This window comes from Hesperophylax consimilis, chromosome 26 (assembly GCF_061612785.1).
Source record: "Hesperophylax consimilis isolate HC1 chromosome 26, BYU_Hcon_1.0, whole genome shotgun sequence".
Lineage (NCBI taxonomy): Eukaryota > Metazoa > Arthropoda > Insecta > Trichoptera > Limnephilidae > Hesperophylax > Hesperophylax consimilis.
Window position 1 is genome coordinate 3296749 of NC_142861.1, and position 16795 is coordinate 3313543.

At 37.3% G+C, this 16795-nt stretch overlaps 1 protein-coding gene across 2 annotated transcripts in view; it reads left to right on the top strand.

Moving 5' to 3' along the window:
* The window catches only part of Uggt (UDP-glucose-glycoprotein glucosyltransferase), a 69157-nt gene that overhangs the window by 45756 nt on the left and 6606 nt on the right, over positions 1–16795 (top strand). For both annotated transcript variants that reach the window (XM_089647534.1, XM_089647535.1), the window contains exons 18-26: positions 1221–1371; positions 1991–2064; positions 2185–2355; positions 6831–7008; positions 7209–7391; positions 7900–8003; positions 9640–9806; positions 11100–11221; positions 11734–11905. In XM_089647534.1, coding sequence (XP_089503660.1) covers positions 1221–1371; positions 1991–2064; positions 2185–2355; positions 6831–7008; positions 7209–7391; positions 7900–8003; positions 9640–9806; positions 11100–11221; positions 11734–11905 — 1322 coding nt within the window. The remainder of the gene's footprint in view (positions 1–1220; positions 1372–1990; positions 2065–2184; positions 2356–6830; positions 7009–7208; positions 7392–7899; positions 8004–9639; positions 9807–11099; positions 11222–11733; positions 11906–16795) is intronic.

The following is a 16795-nucleotide window of genomic DNA, read 5'->3' on the forward strand; positions in this document are numbered from 1 at the left end:
GGTGTTTTTAGATTTACCATCATGTAAAATGTTTGTTCTACATTGATGTCCATTATTAAATCACAAAATTGTTTAAAATTCTATAATTATTTTTATTTTTTTTTATAGTGAATACCTCACAAGAGTCTCAACTGCTCCCGTCTGGAGCCAGTGAGACTATGGCATCCCCAATTGGGGGATGTTGTGAGGCTGAAGGTAAGTGGGGAAGGGAAAGAGGAAGGTGGGGAAGTACCTGGCTATTCAGATCTAGTCACTAAACACGGCTTAATTGTTTGACCTGAGAAACCATTTTGCATTTTCAATGCATTTTGAAAATAGGTATTTTGCATTTTGCATTTAAAATGCTTTTCTAAAAACCATTTTGCATTTTGCATTTTCAAATGGAAAAGTTTTGACCCATTTCCATTTTGCATTTCAAATGGTTTTAGGTACCCATTTTGCACATCTCTGGTTTCATCAACCATTTGAATCGACCGGATGAGCATCAGTTGGACATCAAGATCACTGAGCCAGTCCAGGGATGCCTCAGGCATGTGAGCACAGTCACTGTGAGTCAAAAGGATTCATAATACGTATATCGTTCAGATAGGAAGTGGAAGACACTTTCAGTATTACCCAGATGAAAGACCTCGGGAACCATTCAAAACTGAAACTATGCTTCAAATGATTTCAATTTGGGAGGCTGGTATGGGTACCGCCGCCCCGGCAACCATTTATTGTATAACCAATACCTCTGCCATAGGTCACCCCAAATGGTTTGCTACGTTAGGTGATTTTGTAGGGGTGTCTAGGTTCATGGGGTGAGGTTTGTCTAGATCTTGGCGGTGATGCGTCTACCCACCTGCTGCGTGGTGGGTTGGATAGGCAGAGACTGGTCGAGGGAGACCTTTTGACCTCTTCGGCAGGACTCTCTCGACCCATCGCCTTGCACCGCAGTTGGAAGAATGGATTCATATGTCTGTCACTCCTAGAAACCCTGATCCCAGATTCTTACCCACCCCTCGTTCCGTTTTCCTCCCCTGAATTTCCTCTCCTTCCTTTAAATTATTTTCCTCAGGGCCTCCTGTTTAGACCTTATGTAAAAGAAAAGCCTTGTTGTATTGTATGTCATGTAATCAGAATAATCTTGACTCTGGTTCTCAATTGAGAGTTCAATAGAATAAAATCACCAGGTGTTCTTGTCGGCCTCCAATAATCGTGACTTGTTATTTTGCCAACAGTGAGTTTGAACTGGAATACCTGCTGCTGGAGGGTCACTGCTGGGATGCCACCGCAGGGACCCCGCCACGGGGTCTCCAGGTGACCCTTGGCACCAATTCCGACCCCACGCAGGTGGACACCATTGTCATGGCCAACCTGGGATACTTCCAGGTGAGAAATTCTAAATCTACCAGTTCTTAACAGAATCTTACATTGGTGTTTCAAGACTCTGAAGAACTAACGTCCTTTATCCTGTGCGCAGCCGGAGTACTTGCCGATTTCATTTATACAAGGTCGACGTTGGCTTCATGATAATAGGTTGTTTATAATAGCTATATAATGATTTGCCGGCTTCCAATATATAAATTAATAACTTGTTGTTTATTAGTTTTGTAAAATTTAAAACACGTTCATTAGTATGGCCCTTTGCCTTTATTTAGACTAGAAACTCTTATTATCGGAAACGGGTATGTAGGACTGTTGGGAGACTAATGTCCATCCTCGTTCTCAAAATATTTCTGTTGGTAGACACCTAACTGCTAGCTCACCTCGCTTTTGAACTGGAGGGGCAAATCTATACACTAGCGACATCTCTTGGAGAACTCTATAAACTCTATCAGCACTAGAGCCATCTGTGCTACATAGCTCGAACTATCATACATAATGTATACAATAAATGAATTGAAAGAGAATTTTTCCGTCTCTGACAAAAAATGCATACACCTTTAAAATCTTTCGCATTGTAATCTATTATCATACAGTAAATTATAATACATTATCTTTGTTTTAGGTGAAAGCAAACCCTGGAGCTTGGATCCTCCGGCTACGTCAGGGCAGGAGTGCTGATATCTACGATATTGTTGGGTACATATATATTTCTCTTTTTGGTTCTTTATTTTTTAGTTCATGATAAATTATTATTATGATAAATCATTGCACCTGTCAATGCAAGTTATTCTAATTCCATTTGTTCTCCATCTCCAGTCACGAGGGTACGGACACACCTCCCAACAGCACTGACATCAAGGTGCTGATCTCCTCTCTCCGCTCCCACGTCCTCAAGCTGAAGGTCAACAAGAAGCCGGGCAAGCAGAACATGGACCTCTTGGCTGATGCCGAGGAACAGGGTGGTGGCATATGGAACTCCATCACCAGGTAACACACGTTCAATCTCCTTACAGTACACACTTTCTCTATTCTTCCGCGTGGGAACTGGACGCTAAATCAAGCATTGACACCAAGATAGAAGCCTTTCAAATGTGGCTAAATATGAATGCACTATGAAGGTTGAACCTCAAAATACCCTCAACAGACAGGGAAACAAATTATTTTTAAATAACAAAAGTTATTTTTCTCACAGCTGAAATTTATTGCACTGGATGTAAAATAAATATATCTCCAGTGTTTAGTGATATCATGAGGAGCGATGAATCCAAAATTACCCAGCCCATAATTTGGCAGAAGATTAATGGAAGATGTAAGGCGCTTCTTCCACACGGATACGCAAGTATTCGATACTCGACGATTCAAGTATCTTGGCGATTACCACCATACACCTGCGCCGAGATTTGTACACAGGCACATTTGCTGACATTTTGTTAACTCATCGGCGAAGTCAGTCACTTGCGGTTGATGTTGTTCCCATTTACATCGTCAAGACTTTAAACATAGTGTCACTAACTTGTGTCAGACATTTTGTGACAATGTTTTAAATCAGTCATTCCCAAAGTAGTCTATATCGTCCCGGGGGGTCGATTTCGACCATGAAAAAAAAAAAAGTGATGTAAATGGGGGTCCACGAGAGTGGCCACATTTTTTGGAAATGTCATTTTTTTGTGGTTTCATATGGAATAGTTTTCAAAGTACAACAGTGATGTGATATCTAGAGAAATTTTGAAATGTTGACGAAGAGGTAAAATTCTGGGAATATCTCTAATATTCTAGTGAAAATCTCGAAACATTCAAATTTTCTGACAAAAATTGTCATTAATTATTTCGAAATTCCCTAACCACCCCCACCCCCCCATAGATTTGAAAATATTGTGGGGAATTGGGGAATTAGTGTCTTCTCTGAAATTCCCTAGCCACCGTTGCCATCCCTCCATGGATTTTAAAATATTGGGGGGGGGGGAATTAGTGGAATCAAAAATATTGTGGGGAATCCAGTACTGAGCAATCGAGAATACCTCATACATACAAACCCATTCTGAAGTCTTAGGAAAGCAGGGGGTCTACCCATAACAAAAAAAATCGGTCTACAATGTGATCAAAATGGGTCTACAAAAAAATGTGATCCACGAGACAAAAAGTTTGGGGACTTCTGCTTTAAATCAATGTTAGAAACAAAACAGTCAACAAATAATGATACGATATAAAAATGACAGCTACACAAACTATTTGGTTGTGAGTGAGGTCATGAAAAGTTTCTATGTTTGACGTTTCGAGAATTCTAAAATTATTGTTGGCAACGAGGGGCTCATGTTTGCGTATCCCTGTGGAAAAAGGAGTTAATTAAGCAGGGTAAAAATTTCCACCATTATTTTTTATTTTTCTGAATGTACTTTTTCAAGGTGATCGTGTAGCACATTCGATTATAATGCATTTACCAATGTAAGGGCAGGGTTTATATTTCAGTGGAACCTCTATATATCATTTTTGAAGGGACTTATTGAAAAAAAAGCTGGAAAACAATAGTGTGTAATGTGTGAAAATAGAAAAATGATAATTCACAGAAATGTCGCATCACTTGGGTGAGCTGTACAGTTATGTTTACAAATAATAAAATATTTCTGAGTTTACGACTACCGTTAATAATTGAAGCCAAGCATTTATCTACGAAATATGGTTTTGTTTGTTCACATTTGATTTGAACGATTGATTGAGAAAAATATTTAGTACAAAAACTGCGGGATTTACGATCAATGCGGTAAAACCATACATATAGGTATCATCGACGAGATCTATTTTTGGTAGTTTTGTGTGAAATTAATTCTGGACTGGAAGAAATAAACGACAAATACGGGGAAACATTTATTCGGGGAATGATCGATCTAAATTTCACTGCATTAGTACATATGCTAAAATGCTTTATGTTTTGTATTGACAGTGTCAAACACTTCTTAATATTTGCACTAATTATTTAAAGCAGCTTTATTAATACCACAATATTTGTATTTCTCAGGAATAATGCGTTTAATTTAGGCTTTTTCATTTTTTTATTGAACTTATCATTATTATGCATTTAAGAAATATCTGGATTTGTGGTGGTTCTGTTGCTTTTGAATTATTTATTGCCTTATTGTTAAATGCAAAAATTAAGTTTTAACTTCATGTTTATGTGTTTCTTTTTAAAGTTTATTATTATATTGACAGTGACATTACAAACTATAGACATGTTGTAGAGATCTCAAAAGTGGCAAGCCATAGATACGCGAATTGTCATACTTTTAATTTAGTGAGTCGCGTGAGGTTGTTTGCTATCTGTAACCAAGTTACGTAAATGAGTGCCATAAAAGTGTTTTCATTAAACGGCGAACACTAGTAAAAGCCAAGGAATAATATTTCATTCATAAATACACCCAAATTACTTATTATTATAAATAATGTAATTATTTCTCAAAGATTTGAAAGTGCTAGTAGATATCATATGTAAGCTAGTAAGCATATCTTGTCATCTCTATCACACCCGTGATGTAGAATGTTGTATTTGTTGCTTTTAAGTTTTAAATATATCTGTTTCATTCGTACACACATGTTCTTTGAATATCTCTTCCATACACAAGCAAATGCTTTCAATGGAAGAGTAGTAAAAAAATACAAGATGTAAAATGAATTTTGTACCATGTAAACATATTATTAAAAATAAAAAATAATTACAAAAAAATAAAAAATCTATCTTCGTCATACATGAGCAACGTTTAAATTAAGAATTTATTGGAAACTTATGTTTGATTGTTACTTACCACATTTTGTGAAACAATAACATGTCTAGATGAATTGCAATGTCATTGGTATTAGATGAAAATCAAGCATTTATTTTGTCAAATTACTGGGGATTAATGATTTGCAGGTTATGTAATATAAAAGGAGAAACGTGGTAGGAGTGATTGAAGGTTAATATTTGTCTTAATTTTCGTTTTTTATAATATTGTTTTAATTATTTTTTTTGTTTTTTTTTATATTTTCATTAATGCATGCTGACATTCTGCAGTGCTTTCAAAAGGTAAATGTTTGTAGAATATATTGATTTGTGCTTTTACTTTTAACAATAACAATTAAAGTGTGAGGTTTTATCAACTATCATTCTGATCCCATCCTTTGTAATTGAATCGCTTTTCTAGATTGGTGTTTTACAAATCCAACAGACAATTTGACACGGATTTGTAAAATATGTTCTTATGCATAAATGTTTCGAGGGTTACAAATGTACTCACACTGCGAATAGCTTGAGCAGGGTTAAATCAGGAACTACAAATAACAACATCATAAAGTGTTTAGTATTTCTTTGTACCTAATTAACTGTAGTTACAGATTTCACCACCAGCAACCCCTCAGTGACTGGAGTATGTTGTTTTTTTTTTTAAATTCCTTACATAAATGATTGCACCTCATCTGTTATATCGAGCATATTTACATAGTATGTATTTAAAAACAAGTAATGGTATGTACTCAATATTCCATGGGTGTTGTTTTGCTTTCACCAATCGAAGTAAGGAATACTTAATTCAGTTTAAATTTTGGCCAAATGCACAATTTCGGTATTACAAAAACGAAAGCTCAACTCAAAGTTATAACACAAAATCGACTCCAAAAGTGATGTACACTAGTTTAGACACTGTGTATGAATCGACAGGGGTATGTTTACTACTGAGTGCAAACTTAATATACATTTGACCGACAATTTAGTCATTTGCTTAGTTTTGATTGGTGAAAGCGGTAGTTTGTTTTGAGTTTATGTCTCTTCAATTCTGCTTGTCTTGTGTTATACATTGCTTTATCTGTAAGTTTAAACATTTAGTATGTATATCGAGATATCTTCACCACATTATGCAAACTACAATTACATATTACTGTTTGCCTTTCCACTATCTTATTTAACAATAATTCAAATACATAAATAATTTTGTTGTTGTTGTGAATAGTTTTCAATAATAAATCTCCTTCACAGCAAAACACTGTCTTATTTAGACTAAAAAACTTTTATAAAATTAGGAATGAGAGACGTAGAGCGGCAACCCTGTTTACTACCGACATCTGTTGGATAAATCTATAACCTCTATGATCTATCTACACTAAAGTCATCGACCGTCTCATAGCTTCATCTATATCATAGCTAACATCATCAAGGGTCACCTCTAGGGAACATTTCTTCCACTTCTGGCAGTCTTCTTTAGTCATTTTCTCATTGCTGAAGATTGTGACCTTCTCTCTAATTTCCTTGTGTGGGCTTGACAAGACTCCTGTGTTGCATGGAGAGCCGTGGACACCGACTTTCCGGACGCCTGTGATATTTGGTAACTCCAATGCATCGGTGATTTTCCTCTTCGTTATCCCTTTGGATGCGGTGTTTGTCTAAACACCATCCGGCCACCTAATGAAGGCTTGATTAGTAATTGTTTGATTAATTTCAGTTCATTCTCGGCCGGAGACTCTGGTGATCATGAAGACGACAAGATCAACATCTTCTCGGTGGCGTCAGGCCATTTGTACGAGAGGTTTCTGCGCATCATGATGTTGTCGGTGCTCAAGCACACCAAGACGCCTGTCAAGTTCTGGTTCCTCAAGAACTACCTCAGTCCTTCTCTCAAGGTTAGAAGTTAGACTCGGCATCATCAATTAGGGATGCTATAGTCCCCCTAACTCTGAACGGTTTGGAGCAAGTTTCACATTAAAAAAAAACAATTCTATAATCATTCGACACTCAAAAGAATTTGTCTGTTTTTGATTTTAATTCAAACTCATTAATGTTGGTGTAATTACTCGATCTAACTCTTTATATGGTATTTTAGGACATCTTGCCCTACATGGCCAAGGAGTACGGATTTGACTACGAGCTGGTCCAGTACAAGTGGCCCCGCTGGCTGCACCAGCAGTCGGAGAAGCAGCGCATCATCTGGGGCTACAAGATCCTCTTCCTCGACGTCCTGTTCCCACTGCACGTCAAGAAGATTATCTTTGTGGACGCTGATCAGGTACACATTTTTATCCCTTATTCCTGCCTTGCACGGCCAAGCTGTTGCGATGTAGTTATATCATAGCCCAATTGGATATGCCATAATTCCACTACCATCTCTATTTCTGTCACGGGAGAATGTGATTCGAGATGCCCGGTCTACAAAATTCATATATCTATGATCGCTCCCCCCACCGGCACCCATCTGAGCCTTTTTCTCGTCGTATGGGTATTTCTTTATCCCTTTCGCATGTCTACAGCTGTTGGTGCTTTCCCCTCCCAACAGCATGCGACTCCTGAGGTGACAGTATTCTGTTAATAGTCTTACTAATATCTCCCTCTGTGACTTTCAATCCATACTACGTCTAATCTATTTGGTTTTTGAACAATCTACGAACTCTTTACTTAATTATTTGTAAGCTGTGGTGACAGCATATATCTTCGTCATGCTCCCCTTCATGATTTCTTGTAGTTAACAATAATAGCATGTTGTATGTTAACTAAAGGAAACTATTTTGTGTTTTCAGATAGTCAGAGCTGACATGAAGGAGCTGGTGGAGTTGGACCTCGGAGGCGCTCCTTACGGATACACTCCATTCTGTGAAAGCAGGGTCGAAATGGACGGATTCAGGTTTGTAATATTACATTCTTGCGATTAAAGGTAACGGGCAGGCTGACGGACTAGCAAGGAAATCGATGGAAGTACCCGTTGCAGGATCCAAGCTGGACTTAAGGAGTGGCAGCTTGCCACTGAAAGGTGGGTCGAAACCCAGCGCTGGGACAAATGGGATATCCAGAGTACTCGTAAATGGACCAGACCCCAGACAAACCAGAAAATTATTCAATATGAACAGTGCACTTACTGAGGAAACTGGTAGGTCTACAGGACACTGCCATCTAATGGAGACACATGCAGCTGCTGGTGGTGGAAAACACCAACAGATGCAGTACATTTGAATAGTATGAAGAGATGTCAATGTCTCGCCCTGATGGGAACAACGCCCAGCTATCTAGGAAAACACATTTAACAACCAGAAAACGTAGACAAATATTCAATGAAAACCCTGGTGAACTTTATCAAAGGGACTGGGTTACTGTCAAAGGAACGTGGTGAAATGGGAGATAGCACAATGGGCCTATTGCCTGAGTGCTTACGGGGATTATGTGCAGCCAATGACAAAACAATTCGAAGACTGTGCAGAAACTAGTTGAGGGGTTCAATAAATTAGACAATACTGCTGCACTAACGGTGACACTTCACCGAATTCAAGAAGCAATGGCCCTCATATGCTGATGTGTAAAATTCGCCTGGTTGGCGATTACCGACTGACTGTCACCACAATGTCAGCAGTAATGGAAAATTTTCCCAACTTCGCTGACATTGAGCCAGTCGGCGGAAGGACTATTTTTTATTTTTACATTTAGTCCACACTAGACGCCCTGAAGAAAATAATTTCTCTCAAGGCCAATGTCATCTTTCGAGATGCTGTGTGGAGTTTTTTGAAGAGAAGAAGGCGTGAACATGGGTCTAGAAGAGACGTATGTATTGTAGGAGGGAGGAATCGTAGAGACCGGCAAATTCTTTCACAGCCAAGTTGTGAACTCAAGAATTAGTCGTAGAGACGACCCGTTCTCATGTGACAAATTTCAACTGTGTAGGTACAAATGTAGGGCGCATTTGGCTTGTGTTGTGTTCCCACAAACAGTTCTCCAACTCGTCGTGGAAGGAGATTTTAGAGAATAAGTTCTTTATATTAAATCAGGGATTTATTCAATACTTCGCTTATTACAAGAGTGACTTCGATGGTCGACCCAACTAGGAGCTGGATAAATGAGATCTGCAAACACCATGTTTGTCTGGAAGCAGCCTAACTGGCCCTAGCGACTACTGACTACTAGCTGCCATCTTGCGGACTTCCAAGCAAGCTCTTTGCACTGCCCTCTATGAGTGCATCTGTGAAGCTCTAAGCTAACTCACTTCCCAACAGCTTCCTTTTTATCCACTGGTATCAATGATGCTAGTTCTTCGGAGCAGTTAGATCAAGGACAGCATTCCCACCTGACTCTTGTGCTCCAAAGATTGCAAGCCATTTGTTAAGAAAGAGAGTCAAGGTTTTTTTCAAGGTGGCTGCCGAATTCAATAGTGCGGCGCACTTGCGATTTGTACTGGGTCAGTTGTGTACTATTTAACTAACTGCGGGCCCTCTACAGTAATTTTGTTGAATCCATGAATACTACAAGTTAATGGTGTTGTTGCATGACTGCAGATTCTGGAAGCTGGGCTACTGGCGCAACCACCTGCAGGGGCGGCGCTATCATATCTCGGCGCTGTACGTGGTGGACCTCAAGAGGTTCCGCAGGATCGCCGCTGGAGACAGGCTGCGTGGCCAGTACCAGGCGCTCAGCCAGGACCCCAACAGTCTTAGCAACCTCGGTCAGTCAAACACTCACACACTCATTTCGTTAATAATGTACTGATAATGTTTTATTACCTTCCTTTTATATAACAAGTATAAATAGTAATATCTTCACTGGGGTCTCCCATGCTGAGGATTTCATTAACTTGATCTATGTGACTACCCCCATATTCAGATGATCTTATTTCACACTATCCCCATATGCAGATGTTCTTATTTCACACTATCCCCATATGCAGATGTTCTTATTTCACACTATCCCCGTATGCAGATTTTCTTATTTCACACTATCCCCATATGCAGATGTTCTTATTTCACACTATCCCCATATGCAGATGTTCTTATTTCACACTATCCCCATATGCAGATGTTCTTATTTCACACTATCCCCATATGCAGATGTTCTTATTTCATACTGGAAATATAAGAACCGTAAGTTAACTGTTTAGAGATTGATATTACACAAATATTATTCTGCAAGGTTTATAAACTTAGACCCAATTGTTTCGCATAAATTCACATGCGACAAAGTCATCAAACGACCATTCAGCGCCAGTTTGTTTAATGACAGTCGAAAGTTTCCCATTGAATGCCGATTCTTAGTACGTTTCAGCTTTTGAACAAGTTATGATCGGCAGAAGAGGACAACTATCATGTTAAGCTTGTCAGCTTATTACAATTTGATAGAAAGCTGAAACGCAGCTAGAATCAACGTTTAACGGGGACCCTTTGAATGTCAAAAGAACAAAATGGCGCTGAATGGCCATGTTGATGCAACTATATGCATCTCTCTTTAATATATGTTCATGCGTTCCTCCACCCATTTACCTGTCCCTGTCTGATTGTGGAGTACACACCTACATCAATGACATTGCAACAATTTATTGTACATTACGAATCTGTTAAACCTGTGCAATGAACATGTTCCCTGAGTATGTTTAATTTGAATCTATATGGAAGCTTGTGCAGTGATCACCTGCAGGGGTCCCTCAAGGCCATAATGTCGATTTGTAACAAGACATATACCAAAAATTAAGGGAAAGTCGGAATCCCTTTCCAATTCTAACTGTTCACCACAGCTACCCCAATAGTTGTGTCAAATATTATTGACGGTTCGCAATAAAAATACAAATTGATTTGCATACAATATTTGCGACTCTGGGAATTGAATTTTGGCAAAACAAATGGACGGTAATTTCTAGAATATTTATTATTTTAAGGAATATTCTACTGTAATTATTTTATGTGTATGAGATTGAATGTCTGGCCTACAACACCGCTAACTTGTGTCCATGTTGTGTTGATTGCAGACCAGGACCTCCCCAACAACATGATCCACCAAGTGGCCATCAAGAGTCTCCCCCAAGAGTGGCTGTGGTGCGAGACCTGGTGCGATGACGCCTCTAAAGCCACCGCCAAGACTATAGATCTCGTAAGTACATATATATGTATTAGTTTAGTAGCGAACCACTTGGGATGACCTATGGCAGAGGTGTTGGTTATCCAATTAATGGTTCCCGGGGCGGCGATACCCATACCCGCCTCTTAAATTGGAAGGGCCTAGGCCCCGAGGAAAATTATTTTCTTCCAGGCCTTCTACGTTGAGTTAATATTTAAAACAAAAAAACGATAATTTCAATTTCAATGCCGGCAATCCGGACATGTGTTTTATTGTAATATTTGTTTACATAGTTTATTTGTCCGCCTTACTAGACAAAGTCTATTTTAAGGCGAGTAATTTAAGATATTCCTAGGAAGAGCATATACAGTTGTTAATGCATGGGATTTGGTTCAGCAATAATGATGAAATCAAATTTTATTCAAATTGGTGAGCAAAATATTTTAAAAATAATTATCTTGTAGAGATTTTTGTTAGCTCAAAGATGGTGCCAATCAGCTATTTTGTACTTCAATGAATACAAATTAATATGTGGTATTTTGTAGTGCAACAACCCGCAGACCAAAGAGGCGAAGCTGACGGCGGCCGTGAGGATAGTGCCCGAGTGGACGGCTTACGACGAGGAGATCAAGGGCTTGCAGCAGCGGATACACAAGGGCTTCTACAGCCAGGACATTGGAGACCACGTGGAACCTTCTGCCGATCCCGACATACCAGGTAACAACACCATTTCGGAGCTTTTATGAATCCAAGAGTTTTGCTTAGCTATGAATCTGTTCAAATCCCTGCATGTACAAGTTAATTTTATTTGATTAATTTGTGTTATTTCATAATTTCTACAGTCTATTACTTAGTATATTTGCAGCACGTTCCAGATACTCTCAGTATCGCTGTGGTGAAAGTCAGAAACATTGCTTGAAATGGCTTTAGTTGTCTTTGAATAGCTAGGTACTTCCTCTTCCACATCTCTTTCCTCTCCCTACTGCTTTCAACCTCACAACATGCCCCAATTGGCCTGGAACCACCTTGCTGGCTCACTGGCTCCCGACTGTTGGGACCAAAAAAAGGACCCATCTGGCCTTTAAAACAGTTTGGAAAAGTGCTGGGCGCCCTCAACTGCCCAAGAAGAACAAGTTTGTGACTCTTAACCTCTCGGACAAAGACTATTATTTACTTTGTGTTCCTTTGCGATCTGTCAAAACGTGAAAATTTTTGTGATATTTACGAGTTTTGTTAAAAGCTTCATAACTCACGTTTTGGGAAACGTAGCCTCATTCTAAAAGATGTTTTGGAAAGATTATGAAATTCACTATCGTATTGTATTGTTATACGTAAATATTTGCGTTTCTAAATATACATTTTCTGAAAACGTCAAAAATATGTAAAAATCGCTGACCATTATTTCAAAGCTGTGAAAAATGTACTTTTTTCTGAGTATCATAAAGAAATAACACTTTATATATTGAAGAAATATAATTAAAAACTATTAGTCACCTCAAAATATTAACCGTCCAAACTAAAATATTTTTAATAAATTATTTAGAAACGCAATAAATTATGAACGAACAAGATGACAGATCCAATCGACTTAGATAATGCACCTCTACATTCCATAGATATATATTTGAATACAGACGCGTAGCGTTATTCATTATCGATGCTCTGTTTTTTAAATCATGGCAATCCGTATACTAGTGATGGAAATAAATCGATTTTTGTAAAATCTCGCGCGTTTACGTGAAAAGACGTTCTAATGTCTTGACCGCTATTATCATATTTACGTCTTTTGACGTTCTAATGTTCTGAGTGGTTAACCTAATCTAATATGTGCCAAGATTGAATGGTAAGAATGTTTAGTGAAAAAAGGAATAAAGAAGGGAAGTGCCTGGTTATTTGAATTTATTGTTTATCTTGCTAAAAGTGCGTTATCTTAAATTAATTGTTTAATAATGATGTGGCTGCTATTAATTTATTTAAATGTGTTATATTTTTTAGGTTTTGTGACAATACTTAGAAGCGAGAATAAATAATTTAGAATAAACAATTAAGATAACATTAATGTGGGGAAAACATACTTCAAAATACCCCCACAGAATATGAAATCTATTGTCACAATTATTTTATCAGTAAATCGGTTTAACCGGTAATAAATCATTTTGAATTGGGAGGGGGTAAAATAGAATCATATAAATAAGTCGTCTTAACGTGGTTATAACCACAGTTTGAAAATGACCTTGAAAGCTGTAACAATAACAAAAACCAAAAAATACTTGCAGAACTTATTAATTATATTATTAAATTTGAATTATCGAAGAAAGCAAACACTTTGTGGCTTGACATTATACAAAATGAAAAAGTTTTTTTGTTTTAAACCATTTTATTATATATGTCGAACGGTTTCGGTTGTTCCCAACCTTCTTCAGGACAATAAATATAGTACAGAGAAATATTATGAGGTAAACAAAAAAGAAAGAGGAAGCATTTTAGAGAAGGAGTGGTGGGCGTCAGAGACAGGTAGGTAGAGGGGTAAGGGAAGGGTGGGGGTTAGATAGGGAGAAAGAGAACAACTTTAAAATTGGAATGGTGGTTAGTTCTAACTGTTTATTTAAAATTGGGGAATTACTTTTATTTTTAATTGATTTTACTAATTCTAATGCTTCTAAATTATTAAGGCGTATTCCTATTTTATTTTTATGTATAATTTTGACTCCTGTATTTTTATCAAAAGTCTAGTTAGTATTAATTAAATGTTCAGCGAATTCTGAAAAGAACAAGTACTGGTTTTTCAGAATTTGCTGGTCAGAAACTCAAAGATAATTTCTTGGAGTTTAGTTACAAAATGTAACCACATTATTATATTTAAGTTAGTTGAATAATTAAGGAATTTATATTTTTTAAATAAGCTACACGTAAACCAAAAATTATAAGAAAGAAAACTAAATAATATGATCATTTTTTCGACAGTTGAAAAACGTTGCGTCGCCATGATTCGTCCTGGTGTCCGTAACGTATTTCCTACTGCTCCGCTGGATCTGAACTGATCAGCGATCCGAACTCAACTATCCGCGGAGTTGTGTTGGTACTCATCGATATGATTGCCTAGATCTTCGAATCGATATTAGTAACGGATGTCGGGGCTTGTTGTTTTAAACTAAATTTTTAAGTTAATAAAATGGATTCCCAAGGATTCATCAATCTGGCGAGAAACGCGGTTGAGGCCCTCACTGAATTAATAATTGACCCAACAAGCAAATTAAACAAAGATCAAATAATTCAACAATACTCTTTTGACAGTACAAACATATTTTGATCTACTCTTGTCAAAATTAAACATTTAAACTAATTACAGTGAATTATTACACATAAATATTATCGAATATTAACAAGCAGCACTTATTTACTAACATAGCAGTATTTAGCATTGGAAGAACTTGTGTACTGTGTCAACAAAAGCAAAAATAAATCATCGACTCCCAACAGTGATAAGCAGTGAACAGTGAATTTTCAAACGTTTCACAATGGATGTACAAAATTTCATCTCCAAAGCAGAAATAGCTGTCAATGCCTTAAATAAAGTACTTTTTGATCCGGCCAACAAATTTAACAAGGATCAAATCTCTAAAATTTCCCCAATTGCATGTGAAATTTTAAGTGCCATAAGTACCATGTCTTCAGCTGTAGCATCCAAAACTGCTAATTTAGAAGGAGAACTGCGTGCATACAAGGATATTAGAGCAAATCCTTCGCAAAACAACTTTAATATTTGCGAGGCAATTTCGGAAATGAATGAACAACAAGTGCGATCTAAAAATATTATTATTTGCAATGTGCCCGAAAGCATTAAAGCGACAGAAGCTGGCAGGATCTTGGATGACCAGGCCTCTGTCACCAGTATAATCGGTGTAATCGACAATTCAGCAAATGAAAATATTTCTAAATTTTATAGAGTTGGAAAATTATTAAATGACAAGCCTAGACCAATAAAAATAGAACTACAAAATTCAACACAATCCAGAAATATTCTAAGCAAACGAAGTCTTCTCAAGAACAATGTCAGAATTTACCCCGACTCAACACCGGCGCAACAAAAATTTCTGAGCGATCTGAGGGTTCAGCTGGAAAAAAGGAAAGAAAATGGTGAAGATGTCACCATAAAATACATTAACTCCACCCCCCGAATCGTGCCGAATCGACCAAAAAACTAGGAAGTTACAAAAATATTCAAGAAATCCCACCTAACCGAACCAGAACCATAAAAATCTATTATCAAAACATCCGCGGACTGCGATCAAAACTCGATGACCTACAAGCAGCTCTACCTTCTCATCATCATGACATCATTATACTTACGGAAACCTGGCTAAACTCGGAAATCAAATCGACTGAACTCGGTCTTACTAACTACAAAGTATTTCGTTGCGACAGAAACGTCAGATCAAGTTCCAAGTCAAGAGGTGGAGGAGTTTTAATTGCAATAAAACAGAAGTTGTCAGCAAGAAAATTAACCACGAAACACAATAACATCGAACATATTTTTGTGCAAATAACGACTCCTCTCGAGAAAATTATATTTGGAACGGCCTATCTACCACCACTTTCTGACCCTCAGTCATATAGAAACCACTGTCAAGACATCGAAACAATTTCATCAAAATATCCTGACTCGAAAATTGTTATTCTTGGGGATTATAACTTACCAAACTTAATATGGAAAGCAAATAACTGTGGTCTCATCATAAACGAAAGTGAAAACGATCGTGCACGTGAAATTTTGGACATGGTAAACTTTCTAAACTTTCATCAACATAATTTTATATATAACAGTAACAATCGCTTATTAGACTTAGCTTTATCAAACTATCCTAAAATGTCTGTTGAACTCTCAAATGATCCACTTCTACCTATAGATAATCATCATCCTCCCCTATACATTAAATTAAATATGATATGTGATAATGAAAGGAAACCTTCACAAAGCGTCCTAAACTTTAAACGAGCCGACTTCGACTCAATTAACTCCTATTTCTCAAATACAGACTGGTCTTTTTTATCCGATGAAAGCGTTGATGAATCGTTAGATAAACTTTATTTATATTTTTCTAATACTATTGAATCCTATGTACCTTTTTACACACCGAGAAGCTATACCTACCCGGTTTGGTTTTCATCAGAGCTTACAGCCTCTCTTCAGCAAAAAAAGAGTCAACACAAAAAATTCAAACAAAGTAAATCCATAAATGATTATATAATCTTTAGCGAAACTAGGAAAAAATGTAAAGATCTTTCCAAACAATGTTACAAAATGTACATAACCTCTGTCGAGGACACTGTCTTTAAATCCAAAAACCTTTGGAAATTTCTTAAAAAAATGAACAATGAAAACACAGACTACCCGCCAATAATGCATATGAATGGAATCAGTGCAAACAATACACAGGATATTGTAAACCTTTTTTCGGACTTCTTCAAAAATGTATATGATGAAGACACTCCAGATGATAAAATACCCGAATACAAATTTAATATGACCACAAACTTAACAAACTGCCAAATCACACAAAAGTGTTGCGAACAAAAATTACTTTCCTTAGACACTGACAAATCCGC